The following is a 13,479-nucleotide window of genomic DNA, read 5'->3' as shown; positions in this document are numbered from 1 at the left end:
TTTTTTTTTCCAGGGAGTTTTCGAAGCTTTCCCTTTATTTTGCAATGATGCCATTCTCTTTATAGGGCACAAGCACACTTTTAGTAGGTTTTCTTCTTTCTTTTTTCAATTAAAAAATTGGTCAATTTTGCTCCACCACTCAAACCTAAAATCCCTAATTAATTAAAAAAAAAAAAAACTGTTACCCAAATAGGGTTTATCCCTGTTTACTAACAAAAAAAAAAAAAAAAAAAAAACACAGGAAATAATTTTCATCCTTGCCATTCTTCCCGCCCATAAGAAGAGATAAATTGCACCGATAGTCCCCAAACTTTCGGCCTGTGAATCATTTTGATCCTCAAACTTCCAAATTCGGTGTTATCGGCGCCCTAAACACTTGTCTATATCTCTAATTTATTAGAGAGTGAACGAATTATTTTCTATATCTAGTGCGTCCGTACATGTACATCTATATATCATAGATCTGCCGACTCTTTTTCTATCTTATTTTTATATACTACTGCCCACGGGTTTCCCAAAAAGTAAATTGCTTATTCTCCGCAGCTAATATCCAAATGAAAGAGGACTATTTTCTCTTTATTTTGCACTGCTTGAGAAGTTTTTTTTAATCGATTTACATGAATGGACTCTTAATTATGTAAAAAATACGTGAGGATAGCTTTTAATTTGCATTATGTAAACATCATTCTCCAAGCATGTGAAGGGCCATCATGTGTCTCTTTGTTTTCTGGTTTGCCTGACGAAGAACAGATGCTGATCATGACATTAAATTTTATAATCATGTGTTACCAACTTCTTAATGCTCTAGTGAATGCTTTGCTTTTCCATCTCCTATTTGGATTAAGTAAAAATATTTGTCATATTCAAAGGCGTAGCAACCCTGATTATTGCTCCACTTGTTTGTTTTCCTTCAATCCATTTTAAATTCACTCTGTTCATAGCTCGATAGCAGTGGATAGACCATCCAAGTAAGTTATTACCATAATTTTAAGGATTTCATAGTATTGTGCGGCAAATCCAATAAGGAGCAGCAGTAAAGTCACTAACACTGCGAAAAGAGGCAGAGTTCGAGGTGTGAAACTGAATCCATGTTTGATGTCCAGCAAAATGGATTTTAATGTTTTAATAAACTTTGAAATTCAGCTAGAGTAAAGAAGAAACAGAGGAACAACCAGCAATCTCATTTCGTTGCGGAGGAAAGTTGTTCACCAATTGAAAAACACATGTTCACTATGTATGCAAAAATGACATGCGTGTGGTAGGTGAATGGCACTACCGCACTAGAAATTCGAAACTTAATCTAAATCCTGTTGGCCTACTACGATTTGTCATGCCACATAATCCAGTAGTAATTCTTCGACGCAGCTCAGAACTTTCTTAAGCATCTTTCCGAAGTAATTTCATGACCGAAAGTTATTCCGTAAGCAGTACCACGGTAAAGCGACTGCAGGACGAGGAGCTATTTCAATTCTGATGCACCGAGAATTAATTTCTGCAGAATAGATGATCAACAACCCAACCGAAGCCACCCGAGCCATTTTCGTTTACGTACTATGGGATGATGAATCCTTCTCCAGCTCGCCCTGCAGCCCGATGACGACCGCAAGCACTCGTCCTCAATCGCCTTCTCCTGGAGAAAAAAAGAAAATGTCGAGCCATTTCTTTCACAAGAAAGTGCAGAATTTCTCGACAGTCTACTGCTGCAGGAGCTGTAACTCACTTCATTCATTTCTTGGTGATCTTCTTCGCTTATTGATTTCAGGCCATTCTCCTTTTTCTTTGCTGTTGAGTTGCATGTGCAGTCTTCAGGCGTTGGTAGTATGGCAGGCTTCAATCTTAATCTTTCTTCCTCCAACTGTACACTTAACTAATCGAACAAAAAGCGCACGTTGAGAGATCCCTAATTTGAAGAAAAATAATTGATCCATGTAATAATTACTCAAGTTATGAAGCTTCTTCCGACGAACACTCAGAATATAGGCATTGATCAAGTAAATTAAGTTTGTTGCAAAGATCTTTGCAGTATATAATAAATAACAAAAACATTAAACAATGGGCTCTACATGTTTCTTTCTGATATTTAAGTTTGAAATACCTTTACTACTCGATGCTCGAGCGACGCCACTCTCTCCACAAGAGACCCTTTCACAGGAACCTCCTCAAGCACAGATTCCAGAGGCCTGCGTTCTTTGCCAGGCTCCGTTGGCAGCGTCAGGCTCAACTCTCCAGATAGGCTGTGTTTCTCCTCGATGTCGTAAACCTGTAAGATTGATTTTTTTCGCTAGTAGTGAATATGCAAGGAGAATCATGAATCGTAACATATCTTTCCTTTTGTTAGCAATAACATTTGATTCAACTCATTTAACTTTGTGATGAGATAATTGTAAAAAAAATTGCAGAGGAAGTACGACGAAGAAATTGTAAGAGAACGCAAGAAAAGAATGTATATGCCAGCTGTTCCAACCGATCCAATCGTGATATAACCGGAGTCGGCGACAATTCTGAAGAGCCTGCTTGCTCCATTACCACCAAGGGTTTGATGCGACTTTGTTATTCGGTACCCCCTCTGCAGAACCTGATTTCTCAGTTCAATGGCATGGAAATTCCATTTAGCTTTACTTTTTAGAGTTTCTCTTCGCAAAGAGCCGGTGCAACTAGACCTCTTCAAACACTGTATATAGCTTCAGGGTTTCTGAACCAGGAAAGAAGAGATTATACTCAGAGCAAGCTAAGTAGCCTGCATTGCAGCAATCTGAATGCATTTATGTCAGAGCCATACTCTCTTGTCATGTTGCTATACTCCGTTTTTTTTTAAAAAAAATTCCCAGTCCTTATCCCTGACACTGAATTAAAATACCACAATAAGAATGAGTTATCCACCACCTTCCACGTTTTCCGTATTGGCTTTAATTTGCTCGTCGAATTATTAGCCGGCTCTGTAAAAATTAAAAATTGCATGGAATTGGTTGTGAGCAATTGTATAAATCATGGCAGTTGAGAATCTCCATGTATGATTCCCAGCTAGGACATAAAGATCTTCCAAGTACATAGTGTTAGGACTTCTTTTTTTTTTTTTTTTTTTGGTTTGTAACTTAATTTTGTGAACCATTTGTTTGCAGGTCTGAAGGAATCTTGGCACAAAATGAGAGGAGGCGTAGTCAGGATAATTGCGACTGATTTTGTTCGAAAATTTTCAGATCCAGCAATATGAGAGTGCATGCACTATGATCCCATTTAGGTAACTCCATTCTGCATTTCTGCTGTAACAAATTATAGGTGCAGAATGTCTCAGCAGCGAAAATCGAATTATGACTGTAAATCCTTAAAATTGTCATCTGCACTCCTCAAAAGCAAGATAAGTAGTCGGCCCGGGAACGGGCCGAGCCGGGCCGGGCTTGAGCATGATCGAATCGGGCTTCGGACAGCCGATTTTACGACCCTTTTGGGCCCAAGTATGAACTTCTAGTTAAAGGAAACTTTTTCCTCACCACAGATCCTCCTTCAAAACCGGGTTAAGCAAGAGCAACAACCTTAATTTAGCATTACACAGACTCAGTCTTCAACCCTCCATCAGAAACTGTACCACACCCCCTCATTCCTTTGGCTCAGCCCAAACACTCTGTCCCTCCCTCCTCTTTCCTCTCTCTTTGTCTCACTTTCTCTCCCCTATTTGCAATGTTAGTTACTCTCTCCCTTTCCTTAACCTTTTTATGATCAAGATGTTGGATCACAATAAGTTTCTTTTGCTCCAACTGAATCATAGTTAGAATGCCGAGCCCTCGCGATGGCACGAAGATCTTCGGAATCGAAATATGTAGGAAAAGAGAGATGGTATTGTGAACCTGGAGATAACTAGCATGATGGTGTGTGTGGATTGTGGTTCAGACACTAAAACCTGGAAAGTTTTGCAGATGTTTGGCTCTTGAGCCAGCCATCCTGACAGGTACTTGGAGCCCCTATCTATTCAATGTAGTGTAGGTTTTTGTCCTAACAATATGATGAGGTGTATGATTCAGACTCTTCTTGAATTCTTAATTGATGGATTTTTTTTTCTCCAGGTCAATTTGTAATATGATCATCAAGCATAAATTTGCACCCAAAGCCTGATCAAACAGTGTCAGTGCTATGATCAGAGACTGGACAGAGTATATATATATATATTAACATTCAAGCTTAAGCTAGGGTAGGCATTTAAGATGGCATCAGCACCTTCGAAAAAGGCGATTCGCAGCCCTGGCGGCGTGGGATCGCAGAGCGGCCGTAGCTCCGGCGGCCAGACTGTTAAGTTTGCGCGGAGGACGTCGAGCGGGCGGTACGTCAGCCTGTCGAGGGAGGACATCGACATGTCCGGTGAGCTGTCGGGGGACTACACCAACTACACCGTCCAGATTCCCCCGACGCCCGACAACCAGCCGATGGACGGCCAGATGGACTCTGGGGCGGCGGCGTCGGTGGCGCTCAAGGCCGAGGAGCAGTACGTGTCGAACTCCCTGTTCACGGGCGGCTTCAACAGCGTCACGCGGGCCCACCTGATGGACAAGGTGATCGACTCCGAGGTCAGCCACCCGCAGATGGCCGGCGCCAAGGGCTCCGCCTGCGCCATGCCTGCCTGCGACGGCAAGGTCATGCGCAGCGAGCGCGGCGAGGACATCGATCCCTGCGAATGCAGGTACATCTTCCATAAACAGATACCTCACTAGCATTCAGTTTAGTTAGTTATCTGTCTGAACTTGAACTTGATGCATCAAAAACAAAAAAAAAAACTGTCAGTAGTAACATGCGGAAGCCTTTTTTGTCCGTCCCAGGTTTAAGATATGCAGAGACTGCTATTTAGATGCGCAGAAAGAGACCGGCACATGCCCGGGATGCAAGGAGCCGTACAAGATCGGCGAATACGAGGACGATGCGCCCGACCTAACGTCGGGAAAGCTCCCCCTCCCGGCCCCCGGCAGTGCCAAGCCCGACAACCGCATGTCCCTGATGCGGAGCCAGACGGGCGAGTTCGACCACAACCGCTGGCTCTTCGAGAGCAAAGGAACCTACGGCTACGGCAACGCCTTCTGGCCCAAGAACGGCAGCGGCATGTACGACGACGATCTCGACGATGGTATGGGCGATGGCATTCCTGAACAGACTGACAAGCCTTGGAAGCCCCTGACGCGCAAGATACCGATGCCTGCCGCCATCATCAGCCCTTACAGGCTGCTCATGTTCGTCCGGCTGTTCACGCTTTTCTTCTTCCTCGGATGGCGGGTTAAGCACCCGAACGAAGAAGCCTACTGGCTGTGGGGAATGTCGATCGTGTGCGAGATATGGTTCGCCTTCTCGTGGTTGCTCGATCAGCTTCCGAAGCTGTGCCCCATCAATCGATCGACGGACTTGTCGGTGCTCAAGGAAAAGTTCGAGACGCCGTCCCCGGCCAACCCCACCGGGCGGTCTGATCTTCCGGGGATCGACGTGTTCGTGTCGACGGCCGACCCGGAGAAAGAACCGCCTCTCGTCACTGCTAACACCATCTTGTCGATTCTAGCGGTCGACTACCCGGTGGATAAGCTGGCATGCTACATTTCGGACGACGGCGGGGCACTGCTGACCTTCGAGGCGATGGCGGAGGCCGCGAGCTTCGCCAACGTCTGGGTCCCCTTCTGCAGGAAACACGATATCGAGCCGAGGAACCCCGACAGCTACTTCAACGTGAAGGGGGACCCGACGAAGAACAAGAGGCGGTCGGACTTCGTCAAGGATAGGAGGAAGGTAAAGAGAGAGTACGACGAGTTCAAGGTGAGGATAAACGGGCTGCCCGACTCCATCAGGCGGCGGTCGGAGGCATTCAACGCGAGGGAGGACATGAAGATGCTCAAGCACATGAGAGAGACCGGCGCCGACCCGATGGAGCAGCCTAAGGTCCCCAAAGCCACATGGATGGCCGACGGCACGCACTGGCCGGGCACGTGGGCCGTCGGTTCGCCCGAGCACTCGAAAGGCGACCACGCCGGCATCCTCCAGGTACTGTAACTGCGTACCTATCAATTCGAGTAACTGTAACTACGTACGTACCTCCATGCACCATGAAATCGATCGCTTCCTCCTCTCTGATCAAAATATATATATATATTATTGCAGGTTATGCTGAAGCCACCGTCGGCGGATCCGTTATACGGCCTGCCGGAGGAGGAGCAGATGATCGACTTCAGCGACGTGGACATTCGCCTGCCGATGATGGTGTACATGTCGCGGGAGAAGCGCCCGGGTTACGACCACAACAAGAAGGCGGGGGCGATGAACGCGCTAGTCCGCGCCTCCGCCATCATGTCCAACGGGCCCTTCATCCTCAACCTCGACTGCGACCACTACATCTACAACTGCCAGGCCATCCGCGAGGGGATGTGCTTCATGTTGGACCGCGGCGGGGATCGCATCTGCTACATTCAGTTCCCGCAGCGGTTCGAGGGCATCGACCCCTCCGACCGCTACGCCAACCACAACACCGTCTTCTTCGACGGCAACATGCGCGCCCTCGACGGACTTCAAGTACGTGAACATCTCACCAGTATTCAGTACGTTGTTGCACTCGCTAGCTCTTCATATATATATGATATATATATATATATATATATATATATATATATTGAAAAATGTAGGGTCCGGTGTACGTCGGGACAGGATGCCTGTTCCGGCGGTTCGCACTCTACGGCTTCGACCCCCCGAGGGCGACGGAGTATTCGGGTCTGTTCATGAAGAAGCAGAAGAAGGACATGTTCAAGGACCCCGAAGCGGAGATGCAATCGCTGAGAGCGGAAGACTTCGACAGCGAGCTCGACACCGCCCTTCTGCCCAAGCGCTTTGGCAACTCTGCCGCGCTTGCCGAGTCGATACCGATAGCCGAGTTCCAGGGCCGTCCGCTCGCCGACCACCCTGGGGTCAAGCACGGGCGCCCTCCCGGCGCCCTCACTGTCCCCCGCCCTCCTCTCGACCCTTCCACCGTCGCTGAGGCCGTCTCCGTCATATCCTGCTGGTACGTGTGTTCATGCATGCATGCGCTATCTTTTTCTTGCTTGTCGTGAAATTACAAGCTATCTCGGAAACAACAAAAGTTATTATTATATATATTAATGAAACTCCCCGCGCTGTGACCGAATTCAGGTACGAGGACAAGACGGAGTGGGGGGAGAGGGTGGGGTGGATCTACGGGTCGGTGACGGAGGACGTGGTGACGGGGTACCGCATGCACAACCGCGGGTGGCGGTCGGTGTACTGCATCACGAAGCGCGACGCGTTCCGCGGGTCGGCACCGATAAATCTGACCGATCGACTGCACCAGGTGCTGCGGTGGGCCACGGGCTCCGTGGAGATCTTCTTCTCCCGGAACAACGCCTTCCTCGCCTCCTCGCGGCTCAAGTTCCTGCAGCGCATCGCCTACCTCAACGTCGGCATCTACCCGTTCACCTCGATCTTCCTCCTCGTCTACTGCTTCCTCCCCGCGCTCTCCCTCTTCTCCGGCAAGTTCATCGTGCAGACGCTCAACGTCACGTTCCTCGTCTACCTCCTCACCATCACCGTCACCCTCATTCTCCTCGCCATCCTCGAGGTGAAGTGGTCGGGCGTCGGGCTCGAGGAGTGGTGGCGCAACGAGCAGTTCTGGCTCATCTCCGGCACCAGCGCGCACCTCTACGCCGTCGTGCAGGGGCTGCTCAAGGTCGTCGCCGGCATCGAGATCTCCTTCACGCTCACGTCCAAGTCCTCGGGGGAGGACAACGAAGACATCTACGCCGACCTCTACATCGTGAAGTGGTCGTCGCTCATGATCCCGCCGATAACCATCATGATGGTGAACATTATCGCCATCGCTTTCGCGTTCGCCCGGACCATCTACAGCCAGGTGCCGCAGTGGAGCAAGCTCATCGGCGGGGGCTTCTTCAGCTTCTGGGTGCTCGCGCATCTCTACCCCTTCGCCAAAGGGCTCATGGGGAGGAGGGGGAAGACGCCGACCATCGTCTTCGTCTGGTCGGGACTCATCGCCATCACCATCTCCTTGCTCTGGATCGCCATCAACCCTCCCAAGGCCGGCGGGGGCGTGGTCGGTGGCGCTGGCGCTGGCGGCGGCGGCGGCTTCCAGTTCCCCTGATCAGATAAATGAAAAATGAAAATTAAAGGATATATAGATGATCAACAAAAGAAGACTTTAGAAACTAAACTAATAATGTCGCGCATTTACTTAATATTTTGATTATTTCATACACGCGCACGTAAACTTACGTGATCCATATTTTGGAAACATGCATGCATGCATGCATATATGCACATGAACGAGGGGGAGAGGCTGATACGGTTAATTAATTAATTGCTCACGTAGCTAGAAGACTAATAGAAATGGATTTAGTTGTTGGTTTTTTTTTATATTTTTTGGTGCGGACAAAATTGCATGTATTAATCCAACAAGTGAAAACAAATTACTATTATTTTGTTTTTTATTTGTAAATTCAGTAAAATTAATATCCTAGAAAATCACTATTTGTAGAACCCTATTAATTAATTAGTCGACTCAAATAGCTAGGAATAATTACCTTCTTGTTGGACTTTTATTGTTACCTTGCTTGTTTAATTTGTGCCTTTCTTTTTTTAATTTTTTTTAGTTGTCATGAAAGCCAAAAAAAAATTATATAATTTTGATGGTTTTGATCTTGTTATTATGCAAATGCTTGTGCCAAAGGAAGAAGACAACTTCACTAATTTACTTAAATCTACACCCTAGCTGCAAAAAACAGTAAATTTTGCTACTGTTATAACCTAGCTACGTACTATGCCAACAAACTAAAATATTTTTTTATATGTTGTTGGTGTATTGATGCTATGCTGTGGGAACCTTTGAGCACATAAATTTAGAATGTCATATGAAATTGATCATTTTACCTGTTTTATGGAATGTGTTAAACTATAATTAATTTGCTTCAATCAGAATCAGGGTACCATCTTAGTATGTAAGCCAATTTCTTTAACTGCATGCTTGGGATATAAGTACAATTAATATTTCCATCTTAGTTCGTACGTAAGCAAATGTATTTAACAGTTAGGGATATATTGAAGTACAATATTTATCCGAGGTGGAGTTAAAAAGAAAGATGAAAAAGGCACAACAGATATATACTAGGTAAGTACTTTTATTTGATTTAGTTAGATTTATAGTTAAATTCTAATTAAATTAGTACAAAGATTTAAATCTATAAAAAATAAATCGAATAGAATTTAAATTTAAATTAGAATAGAACTACTAAGTGTCCTAGAATTAATGCGTGCATGCACCTAGTGCACGCTTATGTGGAGATATTCAACCCCTCAATTATAGGCTATTTTGAAGAAGATTTCTAGCTAATTTTTTCACTATAACCTTCAACACCTTTCAAGAGTCAAAGACAAAATTGGTACTTTAATTTTCAATCTAACGTGAAAATCACAATATTTAACCGAGTTTGTAAGTAAGGATAAAATAAAATAATATATATNGAAAATTAAAGGATATATAGATGATCAACAAAAGAAGACTTTAGAAACTAAACTAATAATGTCGCGCATTTACTTAATATTTTGATTATTTCATGCACGCGCACGTAAACTTACGTGATCCATATTTTGGAAACATGCATGCATGCATGCACATGAACGAGGGGGAGAGGCTGATACGGTTAATTAATTAATTGCTCACGTAGCTAGAAGACTAATAGAAATGGATTTAATTAGTTGTTGGTTTTTTTTTTATATTTTTTGGTGCGGACAAAATTGCATGTATTAATCCAACAAGTGAAAACAAATTACTATTATTTTGTTTTTTATTTGTAAATTCAGTAAAATTAATATCCTAGAAAATCACTATATGTAGAACCCTATTAATTAATTAGTCGACTCAAATAGGAATAATTACCTTCTTGTTGGACTTTTATTGTTACCTTGCTTGTTTAATTTTTGCCTTTCTTTTTTTATTTTTTTTTAGTTGTCATGAAAGCCAAAAAAAAATTATATAATTTTGATGGTTTTGATCTTGTTATGCAAATGCTTGTGCCAAAGGAAGAAAACAACTTCACTAATTTACTTAAATCTACACCCTAAAATTTTTTTTATATGTTGTTGGTGTATTGATGCTATGCTGTACGTGGCAACCTTTGAGCACATAAATTTAGAATGCCATATGAAATTGATCATTTTACCTGTTTTATGGAATGTGTTCAACTATAATTAATTTGCTTCAATCAGAATCAGGGTACCATCTTAGTATGTAAGCCAATTTCTTTAACTGCTTGGGATATAAGTACAATTAATATTTCCATCTTAATTAGTTTGTCTTTAACAGCTAGGGATTGAAGTACAATATTTATCCGAGGTGGAGTTAAAAAGAAAGATGAAAAAGGCACAACAGATATATACTAGGTAAGTACTTTTATATGATTTAGTTAGATTTATAGTTAAATTCTAATTAAATTAGTACAAAGATTTAAATCTATAAAAAATAAATCGAATAGAATTTAAATTTAAATTAGAATAGAATAAAATACTAAGTGTCCTAGAATTAATGCGTGCATGCACCTAGTGCACGCTTATGTGGAGATATTCAACCCCTCAATTATAGGCTATTTTGAAGAAGATTTCTAGCTAATTTTTTCACTATAACCTTCAACACCTTTCAAGAGTCAAAATTGGTACTTTAATTTTTAATCTAATGTGAAAATCACAATATTTAACCGAGTTTGTAAGTAAGGATAAAATAAAATTTTATATATATATATATATATATATATATATATATATATATAGAGGAGGTAGTCATGATATTACTGATCATTTTGTGAGAATATTTACAACATTTTCAATGTATGGAGATCCCCTCAATTATTTGCCGTTTTGAAATGGCTCCCTCAACTTTTATTTTTTTAGTTGACATCCCATTAACTTTTTGTTTTTTAAAAAATTAACTAATTTCAGTGCATGAAAAATTAGAATTTTATCGAGTTTTTAATGATTTCACCAAATCTAGTCGCTCTATTTATTTTGACTTTGTATAAAAATTTAAATAAAAATAAATGTTGAGAATTTCGACGATCTTTCTTTAATCTTGGGAGCTTAAAAGTTTTTTAACCAAAATTATTCTCAATAATTTTACCTGCATTAAATGCATTAAAAACTGAAATATAATATATTTAAGCTTTTGAATAAAACTTTCTTTTTTTTTCAATCGATAAAAAAAAACATGCATATAGTTATGTGATTTATTTTTGATTAAATAGGAAAAAAGATATAATCTATAATTTATTTCAAATTATTATTACTGATTAGGAATTTGAATTGATACAGGTATATAAATTTATCTGAATTCGATTTTGAATGGGGTGAGTTTAATCGATGCTAAGGATATATAGTTTCAGTTAAAAGTATAAAAAAAAGAACTCTCATCATATTCAAATTTAGTTATGATTTTGGTATATATCCAAATCGAATCTAAATCGAAACCGAGGTCAAAAACAAAACCAAAATCATATAAAAACATACTATATATTAAATAATAATTAATTTAATATTTATATATTAACTAGTTAAATTTAAATTTACAAAAATTATCTTGAAATACCTATTAGTATTTCTATTATTGATAAGAGATAAAGGGTAAAAATGATATTTTAAAATTTTAACTCTATTTCAGATGAATTTTAACGGACATTAACTATGATAATCTTTAATATTTTGGAGGGCATTCGTGATATTATAAATTTTAGAATAATATTGATGAAATGAATAGTTCCTATAAGGGCATCTATCAACATTGCAAGTATAAATCCCCGCAGCATCGTGTGAGTTAGATGGTAGTTAATAGTTGGAATTTAAGCAAAACTCTCCTCCATCAACCAACAACAAAAATACAATTAATACAATGTCATACATACCAAAAAAACAAAAAAAAAGAAAGAAAAAAGAGTACTACATCTCACAACTATCATTCAAAAGTTTAAAATCTCCGTTTAAATTGATAAAACTAGTGCTAATATATTGGCTTTTAGATAAACAGAACGTAGAATTTATAGCATATATACTTTTTATTGTAAATATAGCATTGCATGCTACACCATGCAAAACGTTTATGAACTGTTTATTGACTTTCGCTGGATCTGTGAATTTATTTATAAGCACAGCATTAATACTCGATTCACGATTGGCACATGCATCCTAAACTAGTCCACCGTTGGCTCGGATGACCTGACCGTTGACCCACTCCGCCTCGTCGGAGCACAAGAACCCGATAATCGGCGCAATGTCGGTGCTCTCGCCGATCCGGCCCATCGGGTTCTCCACCGCAATCCGCTGCACCAGCTCTTCTCTCTTCCCGGCAAAGAACATGTCCGTCGCCACCGGCCCTGGGGCCACGCAGTTCGCCGTGATCCTCGTCCCCTTCAGCTCCTTCGCCATGATTCGTACCATCGTCTCCGTCGCCGCCTTCGACGCCGCGTACGCAGCGTACCCTGGCCTTAGGACCCCTACCTGTTGATTATAAATGATGATTAATTAAAGGATTATGAATTTTTCTGAAGAACTAGCATGCATGCATGCATGCATGCCGACATTTATTTATTACGCTTGATACTACTAATTACTAGTACGTACAACCATGCAAATTACATTAATAAGGGGCCACACTACAACAAAAATAGTTTATAGCGACACTTTTAAATATAGGTACATATCAAAAAAGTGCTGCTAGTTAAAATTACCGACACTTTTAAAAAATGTTAGAAAGTTAAGAGCACTAGAATAAAAGGGAAAAGAGATATTGCAAAGAAATTCAAGGAGAAGAGAAATTAAGACACCCAATTTCTCTCCAACATCTTTTCTCCTTTTTATTCTAACCACTCATCAAACTTGATGGGTGGTTAGAAAATTAGGAGCACACGGGCTGCTGTGCTCCTAATAGCATAGTAGTCCTACTATATATATATATATATAGAACGCAGCGGAATTATTCGTTCGTACCTTTTTGCGGAAGCGATTCGCGCTAGAACGCGATGAGCCCGGATCGTTTAGATTGATTCACGTGTCCTCGGATCGTCCTTGAAAATCTTCTAACTCTTCGAACTCGCGGTGGATCGAACTACAAACGAGCGCGATCGCAAATCCACCGTGCAAGTCCCTCTAGAATAATAGGTCAATGGAGGATGTGGTTTCTCGCTATTATTTTCTTATTCTCTCTCTGTTTCCGTTCTTTCCGTGTATTACGTTATGTGGGATCGCCCGCATATTTATAAGGGATTCCAAGATCCTTATGGCGTTAGAGATAAGGCCAAATCGGTTATTAATTGTTATCCTAATATGACTAGGATTTATCTCTAACCAACTTTCCAATTTGAAAGCGAGATTAATCCTAATCCAATTAGATAACATAATATCCGTCGGATCGAACCCGCTTATGGGCGTACCCGATTCGATTTAACCGAATGCCAACAT

General features: G+C 41.7%; 3 protein-coding genes across 3 annotated transcripts in view; 1 reads left to right on the top strand and 2 right to left on the bottom strand.

Annotated features, from left to right (window-relative positions):
• Positions 1,367 to 2,762, bottom strand: LOC109720368. Its single transcript, XM_020247418.1, has 6 exons — positions 2,661 to 2,762; positions 2,465 to 2,575; positions 2,096 to 2,260; positions 1,721 to 1,867; positions 1,553 to 1,630; positions 1,367 to 1,459 (listed from the first exon to the last, which is right to left on the bottom strand). The coding sequence occupies exons 1-6, from the start codon at positions 2,760 to 2,762 to the stop codon at positions 1,367 to 1,369; spliced, it is 696 nt and encodes a 231-aa protein (XP_020103007.1).
• LOC109720069 (cellulose synthase-like protein D3) lies at positions 3,588 to 9,827 on the top strand. Its single transcript, XM_020246948.1, has 7 exons — positions 3,588 to 3,943; positions 4,059 to 4,669; positions 4,806 to 6,006; positions 6,124 to 6,531; positions 6,642 to 7,015; positions 7,144 to 8,162; positions 9,522 to 9,827. Exons 2-6 carry the CDS (start codon positions 4,197 to 4,199, stop codon positions 8,123 to 8,125), a joined length of 3,438 nt encoding a protein of 1,145 aa, XP_020102537.1. The 5' UTR covers positions 3,588 to 3,943; positions 4,059 to 4,196; the 3' UTR covers positions 8,126 to 8,162; positions 9,522 to 9,827.
• Positions 12,007 to 13,479, bottom strand: part of LOC109720663 (short-chain type dehydrogenase/reductase-like) — a 2,437-nt gene continuing 964 nt past the window's right edge. The window contains exon 2 of the mRNA XM_020247918.1: positions 12,007 to 12,519. Coding sequence (XP_020103507.1) covers positions 12,208 to 12,519 — 312 coding nt within the window. The 3' untranslated portion in view covers positions 12,007 to 12,207. The remainder of the gene's footprint in view (positions 12,520 to 13,479) is intronic.

Source organism: Ananas comosus, linkage group 14, assembly GCF_001540865.1.
Source record: "Ananas comosus cultivar F153 linkage group 14, ASM154086v1, whole genome shotgun sequence".
Taxonomy (NCBI): Eukaryota; Viridiplantae; Streptophyta; class Magnoliopsida; order Poales; family Bromeliaceae; genus Ananas; species Ananas comosus.
The sequence above is the reverse complement of the archived record's forward strand: the minus strand, read 5'-3'. Positions and strand labels throughout refer to the sequence as shown.